Source organism: Protopterus annectens, chromosome 13.part0, assembly GCF_019279795.1.
Source record: "Protopterus annectens isolate FY-2018-M chromosome 13.part0, PAN1.0, whole genome shotgun sequence".
Classification (NCBI taxonomy): Eukaryota; Metazoa; Chordata; order Ceratodontiformes; family Protopteridae; genus Protopterus; species Protopterus annectens.
This window is the reverse complement of record NC_056747.1, coordinates 1,355,523,705-1,355,540,392: the sequence shown is the minus strand read 5'-3', so window position 1 is coordinate 1,355,540,392 and position 16,688 is coordinate 1,355,523,705. Positions and strand designations below refer to the sequence as shown.

Sequence of the window (16,688 nt, the reverse complement as noted above, 5' to 3'; positions counted from 1 at the left end):
GATTTATTGACGATGTTTTCTTTGCGTGGAAGGGTGACAAATCTTCTTTAGACATTTTTATTTCTGATTTTTTGAACTTGATTTTGTCTGAAATAGGGTCTTCTATTTCCTTTTTAGATACACAGATATACTTACTACCTCCTAATACAGTATGTTCCACTATATATAGAAAAGAGACCTATAAAAATAATCTGCTTGATTTTACTAGCTCCCATCCATTTTTTATGAAAAGGAACCTGGTCAGAAGTCAATTTATTCGCATCTCTAGAATTATCAGTCAAGATTATGACTTTCAAAAGAATGCTGTTTTGTTAAAACACAAGTTTCTTCGAAGGAATAACCCTCCATCTCTTATTAACAATATATGTAACGAGATCTCTAATGACAGACACACTAAATATTTACCAATTTTACTACATGGTTTTATACCTAATACTTCAAAACCAAGTAACATTAACAGAACCCTTAGTTTCCCATTACCCATCTCTAGGGACATGTCACAAATTAGAAATGTCATCACGAATAACTGGGATTTATTAACTGAATCACAATTTATGTCAGCTGCTATTGGCACTGCACCTACCTTTTCATTTAAAAGAACCAAAACCATAAGAATGAGTTTAGAAAACAGAGATTTACCTTTTCTTATTAATTCTACTTCTACTTCCAACTCTCAAAATGGGATGCATTCATGTAATAAATGTGTGGTATGCCCTAACATTTTCACAGGATCTCAATACACATTCACACATTGTAATTATACTATTAAGTTTTCAAAATATTTCTTCTGCCATTCTACAGCAGTAGTATATGCAGGTATTTGTGCATCTTGTAAAGCATTTTATGTAGGTAAAACTACAAGAAAACTTTCAGACAGAATTAAGGAGCATCTAGGAGCCATCAGGGCACAGAACTTAAATAATGCCCTTGCTAAACATAGCATTTGTTGTACTTCTTTTAGTAAATTTTACTTCATAGTATTAGAACAACTTAACTGTGTTTTTTTGGAGATTGGGAATTATATTTAGAACTAAGAACTTAAATGGCAATTACTGCTTAATTCTGAAACATACCCTGGCCTGAATGAAAGTGTTAATATTAAATGCGCTTTAAAATGGAAGATTTAATTCTATTTTGACAGTTCTATTTTGACAGTTGTTCTCCTTCTACAAAATGTGTTTGCATCCATCCTTGACTTTTGACATACTTGTAAGTCATCATTTGTACAGTTATATGAATATTCATGTCTTCTACATGCATATTTAGTGTGCACACTGTACATTTGTTCAATGATTAGCTAACACAAGGGAGTGTTTATTTAATATTCATGCCCCTGTCATTCATATGTATGTTCATGGTTATTGTGTTTAGATGATTGGCACAGTTTAAATATTGCCTGGTTGTACTATTGGTTACTGTACTAATAAGTTATAAGTAGTTCATTGTTTTTTGTTTACATGTGACTCTAGTTACATATAATGTAAGTATTGCTGACTGTAGGTTATTCTGATGAAGCTCTTCTACTTGAAAAAGAGCGAAAGCTTAATCATCTATTCAGTGTCTGAGTTTTTATTTCCTTTCTACTAGCTCAGTATTAATTACTACGCCTAAAATAAGTCTGAATTTATATAATTAAGATTCTTCTAGTGCACGGTGTTTATTTTTTATATATATAGATATAATTTCGAGATTACATAGTGGATCCATACACACACACACACACACACACACACACACATATATATATATATATATATATATATATATATATAGTAGAAAGTATTTTAAGACAGGCCAACACTAAGGGACTCTGGCTAACAAAGTTTGCAGATGACTGCAAACTGGGAGCCATTATTGAATCCCCAAATTATGTGGATATTCTACAAAAGGGCCTTACAGAAACAGATGCCTGGTGCCAGAGCCATGGGCTCAAGCTTAATGCCAAGAAAAGTACAGTTGTGTACCTACCATAAATGTAGATGTTAGAGTGTATTCACTGTTGCAGTCATTACACTTGGGTTATCCTGCTGGCAGGCTACCCGCAGTCGGCCCGAATTCCAAAGTCCTGGTCCGGCGTCGGTTGCTCTCGCCTCTTCCCTGATGTCAGTGCGCCAGGGGTATGAAAGATGCAGCTGACGCCATTTTCTTCAGTTTTTCTTGCCCCAGATGTCAGGTGCCCCCAAAAAGGAAGGCTAAAAATTCTGCTTATAAAAAAAGCATGCAGTAACATAATCATTACCTTCATCTACAACCAAATATACCACATAGGTTGTATAGGATAGAGAAGTATAGATAAGTCCCAGCAAAGAAAAGGGGGATGGATGGAGGGTAACCTGGACTGCAACAGTGAATACACTCGAACATCTACATTTATGGTAGGTACACAACTGTACTATGTTCATCATGTTTCACTGTTGCAGTCATTACACTTGGGTTGAATCCCACAGCTGAGGTTGGGAGGCTGGACCTAAATAGAATTAGGAGTAGCTATGAGGCCCTGCAGAACTGCAGTGGCAAAGCCTGCTCTGGATTTACAGTAAAGAGGTAAGTGGTAGTGCTTTGTAAATGTGTGCACTGAAGTCCAAGTTGCAGCCTCCAAAATATCCTTGGTTGGTACTCCTCTGAGGAAGGCTACAGAAGTGGCTGCTGCTCTGGTTGAATGTGGCCTAATGCCCTTAGGCACCGATTTGCCATGTTGTGAATAGCAGAAATGAATGCAGTGGTCTATCCGATTTGAAATAGTCTGCTTTGAAATAGCCTTTCCTTGTGATCCTGCAGCATAAGACACTAAAAGTTGGTCAGTCTTTCTGAAAGCTTTAGTTTTGCCCAAGTAGAAGCGTAACTGCCTGTGTAAGTCCAAAGAATGCAGACGTCTCTCCCCTTTATTCTGTGGGTTTGGATAAAAGGTAGGCAAATGAATGGTTTGGTTAAGAGCCACACTGGACACTACCAAAGGCATAAATGTTGGGTTTGTCCTTAGAGAAACCCTGTCCGGATGGAAAATAATAAAAGGTTCCACAGCCATTAATGCCTGTAACTCTGAGACTCTTCTTGCTGAAGTTATTGCTAGGAGAAGAGCTGTTTTCCATGATAAAAATTTTATCTCAGCTGTATTGGCTGGCTCAAAAAGAGGCAGTGTGAGCTTTTCCAAGACAAAATTGAGGTCCGATGCAGGTATTGGTGCTCTCCTTGGAGGTCATATGTTTTTGGCCCCTCTGAGGTACTGCCTTAGCAGTGGATGTGAAAAAATAGGTGGGTCCGTATTGTAATGAGCTGAAATGGCAGAGGCATGGATCTTAATTGATGAGAAGGATAGGCCTTTGTCCAGCATCTCAGTTACGTATTGTAAAATCTGAGGAATATTTGGTACAAGCATGTCAATTCCTTGTGCCTGGTTCCAAGCACAGAATCTCTTCCATTTTTCTTCATAAGATTTTCTGGTGCTGGGCCTCCTGGCCTCCAAAATAACACCCATAACCGCTTTAGAGAGAGGTGTATTCTGAATGGTTACATTATCCGCCATGCAGTCAGATTTAGGTTTCTGAGTTGGCTGTGCAGGATCGGATTGTTTTGTTGGGTCAGTAAATGAGGAATTTGAGGCAATGTCCAGGCTGGGCCTTGAGAGAAGCTCTTTAGGATTGGGTACCAGTGCTGCCGTGGCCAATCCGGGGCAATCAGTATCATTTTTGGCTTCTCTTGTTTGACCTTTAGGAGTACCTTGGGGAGGAGAGGCAGTGGAGGAAAGGCATATACTGTAAGGTTTTTCCAGCTGAATGACAGAGCATCCACTTTCCATGCTCGTTTGTGATAAGTCATTGTGCAAAATCTCTGTAGTTGGCAGTTGTGAGGGGAAGCAAATAGATCTATGTCTGGGCATCCCCATTTCCTTGTTATCATGCCGAAGATTTGTGGATCTAGTTTCCACTTGTAAGGATCCATGAGGTTTCTGCTTAGTTCGTCTGCCAGAGCATTTGTTTTTCCTGGCAGGAATTGTGCTTGCAGGTGTACTTGATAAGTCAATGCTGTGTTCCACAAAATCATGGCTTGTCTGCAGAGGGGGTAAGAATGTGTGCCTCCCCACTTGTTTATGTACCACATGACTGTAGTATTGTCCGTCTATCAGCAGTTGTCCTGGATGAAGTAGATCCTTGAAGGATGTCAGGGCATTTTGTACAGCTAGCATCTCTTTTTGATTGATGTGAAGATGCCTTTGGCTTGTGGGCCATGTGCCCTGAATACATTTTCCTGCCATGTGGGCCCCCCAGGCATAATCTGATGCATCTGCTGTTAATGTTTGCCTGGCTTTGGGTAAAGTGAATGGCTGTCCCTTGCTGTGGTGACAGGCCTGTGCCCACCATCGAAACTCCTGTTGCAGGCAGGGAATGAGGGTAATTAATGGTTCCAGGCTGTGAAATGTCGACTCCAAACACTTTTTAGATACCATTGTAGCTTCCTCATATGCAGTCTTGCATATGGAATTAGCAGACTGCAGGAGGCCATGTAGCCCAAAGCTTGCAGAATTTTTCTTGCAGATAACTGGGTCTTTGTTGCCATGCTTTCGAAGTAAGAAGTCAGTTGCCTTTGTTTGTCTGGCGTGAGATAAGCCATCTGGGCAGTTGTATTTAAGCTTGCATGCAGGAATATTATCTCTTGAGAGGGTACTAGTTTTGATTTATTTTCGTTTACTGTGTACCCTAGGCAAATTAGTAATCTTTTTACAAACGCCAGATGCTTTAGCAGAATGTCTTTGTTTTCTGCTTGAATAAGACAGTCGTCCAAGTAGGGATATATTTGAATTCCTCTTTGTCTGCAAAATGCGATTACTGGTGCCAGGCATTTTGTGAAGACCCTGGGCGCAGTAGATAAGCCAAAGGGCAGTGCAGAGAATTGGTAGTGCCTTGAGCCAGCTATGAATCTGAGGTATCGTTGTCTGATTGGGACATGCAGGTATGCCTCTTTGAGGTCCAAAGTTACAAGCCAAGCCTTCTTGCCCAGCATGGGCAGAAGCTGCTGCAGAGTCAACATTTTGAATTTTGGAACTTCCAGAAAAGTGTTTAGAATAGAAAGGTCCAGAACTGGTCTCCAGGCTTTGTCCTTTCTTGGTACTAAGAAAAGTCTTGAGCAAAATCCTTGTCCCTGCTCTTGTTGTGGTACTAGCTGAATGGCCCTCATGCCCATGACAGATGCAACTTGCTTTTGTGCCTCTGCCCATTGATTGTGTGGCAGGTCTGGCATACCTTTTGCCTTTGGAAGGGTGTGAAAGTGGAGCCTGTAGCCCTGAGAGACTATATTTAAGACCCATTTGCCCTGGGTGATCATGTGCCAATTTTCTGAAAAAAGTGCTAGCTTTCCCCCTAAGGGTGCTGCCAAAAGATAAGTGCTTGGCATTGGCAGAGGAAAGTCATTGGGACTGTTTCCTATATGGCTGTGATTTGTCTTCTCCTCTTTTGGAGGTAGAAGTACCCCATTGTTTGGGCCTGTATGAGCCCTGAGGCTGTTGTCTGCCTCTGGGGTGTCTGTATCTGCCTCTTTGTGGCCTGTCTGACACTGGAAAGGACCAATTCTTAGAGGGCCAGTTCCTGCTAAATCTGGGTGGCTGTACCTGTAAGAAATCCTTTACTGTCTGCATAGATTTCGCTTTATCCTCCATTTTCTTCAACACCTCTTCTGCCTTAACACCAAAGTATCATGCTGTAATGGAGCATCCAATAATTTTGCTTTAACATGATCAGGCAGATTCTGATCCTTTAACCAAGCATGCCTTCTAATGACAGAACCTGTAACAGCGGCCCTGCAAGAGGCCTCCAGTGAATCAAAACCACATTGCAAAGTATGCTTTCCCACTTGTTCAGCTGCATGCAATAAATCCTGCATTTCCTTGTTTTCAGAACATTCAGAATTTGTGAACATTTTCTGTTTTAGCAGTGACATTAAGTATTGCTATTTAAGCATATGAAACTGACAATTTAAAGCCCTTACAGGCAAGGTAGCAGAAGTGTAAACTTTTTTCCCCCATCTGTCCAGAGCCCTAGAATCCCTATCGGAGGGGACAGAGTTTTTTTGCAGGAGAGGCCTTGACCCCTTTGGGACCCTGAGATATAGTTTTTGGGTCAGCAGCAGGGTTTTTATATAGAAATTTATGAGAGTCTGGAACCCTGTAGTATCTGTCTGGCTTAACAGGTGCAGGAGGTAAAGAGTCAGGAGACAGGCCGGACTCTGAAAATTCATCTACAATGTCTAGAACAGGTGGAATAGCAAGAGGTCTGTGCTGAGGTAGTAGAAAAAAGTCTCTGAGCCTTTTCTTAGATTCTGAGTAATCTTGGCTCTCCCAGTGGAAATGCTCCCTCATGGTATGCAGGGTTTCCCCAAAGGAATAATCCTCAGGAAGAGAAGCTGAAGGAATAGATTCTTCAGCATCAGAATCCTCATAGGGAGGAAGAGAGTATCCCTGCTCTGAAGAGGAGTCAGAGGAAATATAAACCTGATCAGAAGAATCATATTCTGTGTCTTGCCTAGGCCTCTTATCAGGAGGGGGATGGGAACCCCTGATCAAAGTAATTGGGTCTTTGGCCATTTTAAGCATCTGCTTCTTAGGCATGGAAGTCTGTCCAGGAGAATGCTGTACTTGTTTCTTTGTCTTTAAAGCTGTTTTAGTCTTTGCCTTGGAAGCTGAGGTTGGCTTGATATATAACTGTAGGTCTGAAAACATCCACAGAAGCCGATGCCTGCTCAGCGGCTCTGGACCCATCTGAGGGAATAGTTTCCGAGTGTCCAATACCTTGAGTATCCAGAGGCCTAGCTGTCTCCATGTGGGAGTCGGAAGTGGCCTGTGGCTCTGAGGTAGCGGGCATCAGGGGCTGCGAAAGCGCCTCACTGAGAACCGGCAAACCGGCAACTGGCCTAGCGGAGGCCTCGTCGTCAGTTTTGGACCTCGGATGCCTGTCCTTTTCCTTGTGCTTTTTATAAACTCCGGTCGTCGGCTGTTCCGACGGCATTATATAATTAAACCTTCAGCCAAAGTAATGAAAAGCAAAATCGTACCGACGCTTAATAGTGCATTGGTTAAATCTAGCACAAAACTGACAGCTAGCAATGTCGCGGTCAGGGCCTAGGCAAGGAATACAGTAAGAATGAAAATCCTTATGAGGCATTTGCTTCCCACAAGAAATACAACTGTTAACTTTTTCTGACATTGGTCTGGAGCAAGAAAAAAAGTTTCCCCAATGGGGTACTTAGCTTTATTGAAGACTTCGAATCTGAAATTCGATTTCGAAAATCTCAGGAGTCAGCCGACCGGCACTTGCGAACTGCTTCTGCTTTGGGCACCGCGCGGCAAGAACGACTGGAGAAAATGGCGTCAGCTGCATCTTTTATACCCCTGGCACACTGACGTCAGGGAAGAGGCAACAGCAACCGACGCTGGACCAGGACTTTGGAATTCGGGCCGACTGCAGGTAGCCTGCCAGCAGGATAAACCAAGTGTAATGACTGCAACAGTGAAACATGATAAACATTGTATAGTTATCCCCTTTGGAAAAAAACATGTACCCATGAATTACCACATAGGTGGCAGGACACTAAACATTGAAAGTGTGATGAGAGACTTAGGGACACAGGTGGACAGTGGTCTCACTTTCGATAACCACATCGCCACAACAGTCAGGAAATCTATGTGGCACACCTCATCATTAAGGGCTTTTCATCCAGAAAAAAGGAGGTCATTGTCCCACTGTACTCATCCCTCATTAGACCCATTATAGAGTATAATGCCCCGTTTGGTATGTACCTCACAAGACATCTGCAACAGCTGGAAAGGCCAAAGAAATACCTCACTAAAAGAATCACAAGCCTAAAGTAGATGCCATATGCTGACCTCCTAAAAAAACTCCAGCTATACTCTGTGGCATATCGTCTACTCAGAGGTGATCTCTGCTTAACATACAAGGCCATGTCAAACCCTGAGCTGTTGGACAAGCTCCACTTAAAGAAATCCCAATCCCTCAGAGCCACACGCTCCAGGGATCTACACCTTGTCATCATAATGAACAAAACATGCTGGAGGGATAGGTTCCTGACCCAGAGACTCCCCATACTCTGGAATAGACTGCCCAAACATGTCAAGCAGAGTGCCTCATTGGCCCTCTTCAAAAGGAACCTTGATGATTGGATGGGAGATAGGAAATTCACCCCGGGGATCATGTCAGCCACCCTGCTAGACAGGGGCCCAGAGAAGTAAATATTATGGGAAGAAATATCCAGGGAATTGTTATGGCTAGGCTTGCATAGGCCTAGGGCGGATAGCCTAGTACCAACCTATGAACCAATGAATCTATAAGAATGAAGCCAACATGAGGACTAGAGAAAGGAGACTTTGCCAATAGGGATACAGACAACAGGCAAGAGGAGGCTAGAATTTATTGGAGATAACTGGCAAAAGAAACAAACTGAGGTACTGGGAGCAAATAACTAGAGAGGAAAAGGTAACAGAATGGGAAGAGGCCAATAATTTACTTGAACTGCAGGATAGACACTGCCTTCCCTATCAAGAACGGATATCAGAATATAGGCAAAGAGAAAGAAATAGGGGGATCCTAAGTGAAGGACCAGCACTGGTAGACTTTTTAGTAGAATCTAGAACAGAAGCTGCTGTTAAAAAGGAATAATTAGTAGAGCATATAAAATATTGCATGATAACTATAAGAATCAATCACAGGAGGTCCAAAAGGATTGGGAAGAGAGATCAGATGAGCAATTCACAAAAAACAATGGGGGGATATATGTATGTCTCCCAAATATGCAACAAAGTCTAGAAGATTTAGGATCTTTGGTTGGAAGTGTTTACAGGGGTATTTTTATACCAGAAGTAGACTGCAACGAATTTTTCCTCAGGTAGACAGCAAATGTTGGAGGTATGATGGGGAAGAATGAGGTAACTGGGAACATATTTTCTGGGAGCGTAATGAGTTGGCAGATTTTAAAGATTCCCTGCCGACTGCTCTGTCAGAGTTACTGGGTGAGCAAATTGGTGTAACTATGGAAATTATTTTTTGAGCTAGGATACAGAATCTGAAATGCCTAGACATAGTAAGGCCTTGCTGAGTCTAATTATGGTGGCTGACAAAAAAGCAATTACTAAAAAATGGAAATCCAAGTCTAAACTAACTTTACTAGAAGTAGTGAATACAGTAACAGAGATAAAACAACTGGAATTGGGGTCCTTATTAAAGGAAAGGAGGAAATCACATAAGAAAATTTGGGAATTGCAGGAACAATGTATGCAGAGAAGGAATGAGGTTTAAAAGAAGGCAAGATTTGAATGAGCTATGACTGACAATGAGCTGACAGATTAGAAGTGATGTATAATGTTTACAACTACAATTATAACATGGTTTGTGATACAGAATGGTTGCAACTAAAATTATGTCAATATGGCTTGTTTTCATTTATATAAATGTATGCTTGTATATGTCATAGTTGATAATTTAATAAAGATGGTTCTTGTTTAAAAAAAAAGAAAAGGGTTCTAATATGGCAGCTACGGATACACGGGGGGAGACTAGGAAAGGGTAATGCAAAAGCTGAGAAGTTTGAAGCTCCTGATGGGCATGGCTAGTAAGGTACAAGCACTGAAAACCATTTAATGTATACAACTCAAGACATTATTATCAACCAAAGGAGAAGATGTGGACCATAATTATGAAATAATCAAAGGAATTTAGTTAGGAGAAAAAGAAGGCAAGACTTAAGTGGGATAAGGGCCCCCCCCCCCTAAAACAAGGTGGGATAAGGGGTCCCCCCCCTAGAACAAGGTGGGATAAGTGGTCCCCCCCAGAACAAGGTGGGATAAGGGGTCCCCCCCCTAGAATAAGGTGGGATAAGGGCCCCCCCTTAGAACAAGGTGGGATAAGGGCCCCCCCCCTAGAACAAGGTGGGATAAGTTGTCCCCCCCCCTAGAACAAGGTGGTTTAGGATTATCAGACATGAAGGGACACTTGAGGGAAGGCTCGTATACATAACACAAGCAGAAGATTACAAATCAAAGTGGAAAGAAATGAGGTTGAAATGGAGGGGCACAGATTAAGGATTTTGGGTACAGGCATTTAAGGAAAATGGCAATACATATAGAGAATATTACATGTACAGAGTATCAGAAAATATTCCGAGAACTGAGGCAGCACAGCAACGGAGAAAAGATTTCACCAACAGGGTCAACTGTAAATAAGGATAGAAAATCGGCAAGAAGGAGCTGAAATTTACTGGCAAAAATTAGCAAAAGAACCAAGGCATTTGAAACAAACAGCTAGGGAGGGGCAAGTCACTGAGTGCGATGAGGCCAAGCAGAAATTCGCACTGCAGACTTTAGACTGCCTTCCCTACCACTGATAACAGAAAATAGTCTTAGAGGCAGAGGACTGTTAAATGAAAGACCAGCTCTAGTGATGTTTACAGGTGAGTTTAGAACACAAGTTGCAGTGAAAATTAGTAGAGCCTATAAAATAATGCACGATAACTATAAGAATGGATCAGTACAGGTTAAACAAGCCTGGTAATAAGAATGGAAAACCAATATACAAAGAAACTCTGGGAGGACATGTGTATGTATGGCTCCCAAGTACGCAGCTAGGTCTTAGTATTTTGGCATAGAATGTTTACATCGGTATGTCTATGCCCCAAGTAGACTTCAGAAATGTTTTCCGTAGAGAAATTGCTGGAGGTGTGGAGGTGTAACTAGAAAATAAGGGATACGACTTCATGATTTTGGGCATGTAACTATTTGATAGACTTTAGAAATTCTCTGTTGGGTACTTATTCAGAAATATTTGGAGAGCAAATTATTTTAACTAAAGAAATGGTTATTTTGCTGTGAAATATAAAAACTGAATTACCTAGTTGCACAGTATGACCCTACAAAGTTTAATGCTGTGGGCTGCCAAAAAAGTACTTGCTAGGAAAAGAAAACCAGAAGCCAAACCAGCTATAACAGAACAGCTGAATGTTGTAAAGGAGATAAAAGAGCAGCAGCTGGGATTTTTAGGAAAGGGAAGGAGTAAGCTACACAGAAATAAATGGAATCCGTGGGAACAATATATACAGAATAATATTCAGGAGGAGTGATAGCATGACCTGAATAATTTATGTAACATTAAACCGAATATTTAAGACAAAAAAACATACTTCTTCAATGTGTACAAAGGAAAAATTGTAATGGTTTGTTTTCTCTTTTATAATAATGTGTACTCATGCCACTATGTAATCCATGATGTTAATAAAAATACTTAAAAAAGAATATACATATTATTCACTAAGGTACAATAACTGGGCTACACTGAACAGAATAAATATTTCACAAAACTATGTGCATTTAACTGAAAGCTTTGAAATACATCCAGTAATTACTTCAGATCAAGACCAATAAAAACTGAAGTAAAGGTGCAGGGTAATGAGGTAAAAATGAGACACTCGCACTTTTCCAACTATCTGTTAGGGAGCAATTTAAGGAATGGGTAAAAATTATTCTAGAGTTATTAAAAAAGATAGACATTTGTTCAGAAGGGATAGCTAGTGAATGGTATAAAATGAAAATAGAGTTTAAAACCAGCGTAGAAATAATATGAGAAAAATGTAATAGGAATTAAGAGGGGCTGACAAAGATTAAATATTGCAGAATAAGGGGAATCTGACAGAGCAAGGACACCAGCAACAAAACAGTGCTGAAGGGAAAATAATGCAGGATGCGGATAATATGAATTAGTCTAGAAAGGCTGCTGTAGCAACTACTTTTGATAAGAACTCCACAGCACAAAACCTTTTAGCACAACAACTTAAACAACAGAAAGAGTTGTCACCAAGGTTAGGGAGCCTAGAACAAGCAAAATCATCAGAGATCCTACAGACATATTAGAAACACTTTAGAAATGTTATGAAAATTTGCAAAAAACACAGAAATGTGGAAAACAAAAAAGGCACAAATGGAGATATTTATGGAAGACTTCATTACGCCAAGGTAAGAGGTGGATGAGGCTCCACAATTAATAGCTAAGACAGGAAGAGAGGAGATAAAAATGGTGATGTATAACCAATCAAGAGGGAGGTCTACAGAAAGATGTCATTCCCGTGGAAGTTGAGTGAGAAAGTGATAAACAGCTGGAAGCTTTTGTTTAACAGTATTTTAAAAAGTGGGGAAGCAGCAACATCTTGGAAAAGAAGACTAATGGAGAATAAGATTCAGGAGGAGAGGTTACGTTTAAGGGAAGGCAGAAATGAGTTATTTAGGTAATGTTGGAATGAATGACAAGTGTTAAAAACATTATAAGAAAATAATGATAAATATCACTGTGGATTGTTTTTCTTCAATTACTGCATGCATACCTTTGTCATTATACAAACTGTTACTTAATAAAGACACTTCAAAAAACACAAATAATTCTGGGGTAGGGGGTGGGCAAAATCAGAGACAGCTCTTAAATATTCCCCTAAAATCACTTAAAAGTTAATAGGACAATATGATTTGCATCAACATGCATTTTCTGAACATTAAAAGTATGAAACTCTAATATCTGGTATTATTAACTTATCTGTCATCCTCAGTCTTTTAGCAATAAAATCAAAAATTTTATGACAGACAAGGCAACATTAGAGATGGTCGGGAGGTATTCTAAATGGGCTTGTATCTTGCAGCACATTTAAATACGCTGTTAAGAAATACAAATAGAAATTTGAAAGGGACTATCAAAATAAATAACAATGTGTGACTTTATCTAAATATTCAAACATGAATGGAAGGAAAACTGTAAGGGCAAACAACACAAGAAAGTCCAGTGTGTGCACATAGAAAGTTACCCTGGTTTATCTTCTGTATTAAAAATTTAAACAGCTGAAAGTCTCTGAAAAGAAGGTATGTATAACTTCCCATTTCAAAGCAGTTAATTTATCCTTTCCAGAGAGTCACAGCTACTTACTCTAAGCAGTGTCCTGAATGGGTGTCACTTGCTAAAAGACGAATTGTAGGACATGTTACTTTGTAGAGTGAACACAAACATCTAGGCAAGAATGCTGCACTGCCATTGCACATAACGCAGTCATCCTGTATGACAAAGCATTGTACCCTGAACCTCTACGAAACACATTTTTTCATGTGTTTTGTGTTCAGATAATCCTCATTAGGGCCTGCATGTTGACAGGATTATGTACATTCATGCTTGGAAACAGAAGTAGTTGGTCTTTGGGTTCAGTTTGGTGAACTATAATGAGTCTCCTCCCTCTGTATCACTCTCTCTCTCTCTTTCCTCCATGTGACTTGAAGGAACATGGAAACAGATGCCATTTTGTTCTTATGTTACCGGTTGTATTTGGAATATCTTATGTTACCAGTTCTGAAAGAAGGTTACTTTTGCTCTGTTCTGGTGCTTATGGATCATTGACTAATACTTCAATCGGGAAGTAACTACAGATGATATTTTACTGCAAGTTCTGTTGAGTAAGGAGCCCAAAGAATTTAAGTTATTCAGCAGGACAGGAATGACTGGCAGACCACTGTAAACAGCTGCTATATACGAATCTGATACGTTTAAAACAACATTAAAATCTGTCGCTACAAGGAACACAGACAAGAGGCAGGGAAGATGTTATGAGAGTCTGCAGGCTGGGTAATTCGAACTTGTAGATGGTCACGGCTATCACAGTGAAAGATTAGCTGCACAAAGGTAGGTGAATAAATAACTACTATTTTTAGGTACGACATTTTTATTCAGTTTAAACTGTGTATAAACAGCAATGCTGGGTATTTCACCAAATGCAAACTACATTTGAGTACAACAAGTTGTAATGAAATATGATTTCAGAGATACCTACCGTTCTTTAATACAGTTTGCTGCCTTTCTGCCAACTTCCTTCACATTGCCTTGGGACTTGCAGCCATGCCAGAGGTAAACAAGGCCGTCTTGTGGATTTACAATGATGAGAGATGCTCGAGACCTAAGGCTTCGGCATCTACATTCCACTTCCAACATGCTGCCTTCCACAGGGACCTCCCCACGGATGCAGAACATTCTCCAGGGACCTAAGAAAACAAGAACATTAACTGAGGACAACAACCTGCACAAGATACAAAGGTAGAGAAAGAGAAATGTAAAATACATTGTCAAGTAATGGCATCTGTGATTACGCATGCTAATGATTACATAAACAGAAGGTTTTGTGTCTTATATTCAGATAAATAAGAGGAGGTTTCAGTCAACCAACTGAGCATAGCTTATAGAAATATAGATTTGACATTGAAAGAAATGCTACTTAATTCGATTACTGTTGACAAATTTCATATCTTGGTGGTCCATAACCCCAGGATCCCCACCATCTTTGGGATCCCAAAGATTCACAAGAGTTTAGCTGACCCGCCAATGTGTCCTTTTGTGGATGCAAAAGCGTCTAAAACCTTTTTTCTGGCCAACTATTTTGACTTTCACACAGAAGATGTATTTGAGAACCATGGCTGCCTATTGAAGGATTTCTGGGATTTCTTAACAAGAACTTCTAATGAGATGTTTAATGAGGGTCTGATATTTGCTACAACAGACATTCAGGACCTATATTCTGCCATTCCCCAGGATTTGGGTATTGAATGGGTCTTCGAATACCTTTGTTTTTTTACTAATCTTGATCAAGGGTTGGTTAATAAATTGAGAGTTTTTATGGACATGGTTTTACAAAACAATGTTTTGGCATCTGAAAACCAGTTATTTAGACAGAAGCTGGGGGTAGTCATGGGGGCAATGTGTGCCCCCATGTTTGCTAATGTAGTTCTTGCCTATTGGCAGACCCAATTTGTCACTAATTCCAAATTCAAGGATAGCTGGTGTTTTATGGATGATTTTTGGACATCATAATTTTTTTATGGACTGAAGGAGACGGTAAGTTACAGGAATTTTATGATTATTTGCACAACACCACTGATGTAAATTTTCTTGATATTACTATTAGGAGAACAAAATAAAGAAGTGTCTTGAATCAACAATCTATTGTAAACCTACATTCTCCAATTCTTTTTTACATTTTGACAGTATGCACCCTATTCATCAAATGAAGGCCCTTGTAAGACTGGCCAGGATAGTCACAGATGACATTGAATTTCAACCGGAATGTGACAAAGTCATGAATATGTTTAGTTTCAGAGGATATCCTGAACACTTTTTGATGGTCATTTTATCAGAAGTTAATGAGAAAAGAAGGACAGGCCATTTTACACTGTTATTAGGGTCTAGGGATAAGGTCGTGCTTAGTTATGCACATGGAGAGGAAGGTGTGCAGGAGTATAGCAGACCCCTCATTCTGACATACAATAATGGTTTCTTTGGGTTGAAATCTATTATCCAAAGGAAATGGAGGGTTTTTGGGGTGGAACATGAACATTTGGAGGTTGTGGGTAAAAGGCCTAACCATTGTGTACAAGAACGATTTGTGTGTTAAGACTCCACTGGAAAGACCAGTGAGGGACTTGCAACATAGAAGGATGGCTAACTGTGGCCACTGTTCCAAGTGCCCATACATTTGGGAAGGGACATCTGTGGTGATAGAAGGTTACTGGGAGATTGATATTCCAAGGAACTTTTATTGTGGCAGTAAGGGGGGTAGTATACTTGGTCCTCTGTGACCATTGCAGTAAATTCTACATAGGCAAGACTAAGCTTAGTCTGAGGAAAAGGGTTTATCAACACCTTTACGACATTAAGAAAAAGGATGGAAGGAATTCACTATACAAGCATAGAGAAAAAAAAAGGTTTCATGGATTCAAATTATTAGTTATTGCTCAGGTAGACCCAGGGCAGAGAGGTGGACCAGTGGATGATTTTTTGGAATATCAGGAGCTTAGATGGCAGTTAAGAACTAATGTCACTATATATCCTGGTCTGAATGAAACCACCTCTTTGTCTAGTATTTTAAAACCTACTGACTGTGTGTTTTGTTCAGTTTACATTTCCCATCTTGTATCTAAGCTTTGTCATACATATTTTTTCCCAAAAATAGACTTTATTAAGCAACAAGTTTAAATATAAACAGACATATTCAATACTCTCTAAGCATGACACAATAGTATGTATCTGCATGGCTTCCTAACTCACCAATATATGAGGGCATGGCCCAAAACTGATGATCACAAAACTAGTAAACATTTACAATCCATACTCCTCTGCTGAAAATGCCAGGTTTTACTGCCAAAAACTGTGCACTAAAGCCACATTTCTATTCTGAACCAGCTGAGATATTTCTTTAAAACAAAACATGTTGCCTTTCCTTGTAAATTTCCTTCTTAGCATAACAGAGCATGAATAACCTTTCTTTCTGCCTAAAAGTCACAGTTTGCATGCTTATACTATGTAACACCACCTTTGTCACGCTTTCTTTGTCAGACTGATTTCTTTATTTCTCCCTTTGCAGTCACAACCACCTGCTGTGCGATCCTCATACTTGACGCTCTCGCTCTTTTATTTTTGTTACACCACAGTTTTACCATTCCAGTTGTTTTCACCTCCCACCCCCCATTTGACTGGTAGTAACTCATAACAACTTTCCATGCTTCCGTTTGGTTTTCTCCCACCCCTCTGCTTTTCTTCTGCATCATACTTGCATCTAGAAATCTCTTGTGCAGCTACCCTTTCTGGCACTTTCCCCTTGTTTTCCAGTTTCTGGCTATT

The 16,688-nt window shown here is 40.0% G+C and overlaps 1 protein-coding gene across 1 annotated transcript in view; it reads right to left on the bottom strand.

Moving 5' to 3' along the window:
- The window catches only part of LOC122788066 (supervillin-like), a 1,698,127-nt gene that overhangs the window by 68,947 nt on the left and 1,612,492 nt on the right, over positions 1-16,688 (bottom strand). The window contains exon 28 of the mRNA XM_044054988.1: positions 13,852-14,059. Coding sequence (XP_043910923.1) covers positions 13,852-14,059 — 208 coding nt within the window. The remainder of the gene's footprint in view (positions 1-13,851; positions 14,060-16,688) is intronic.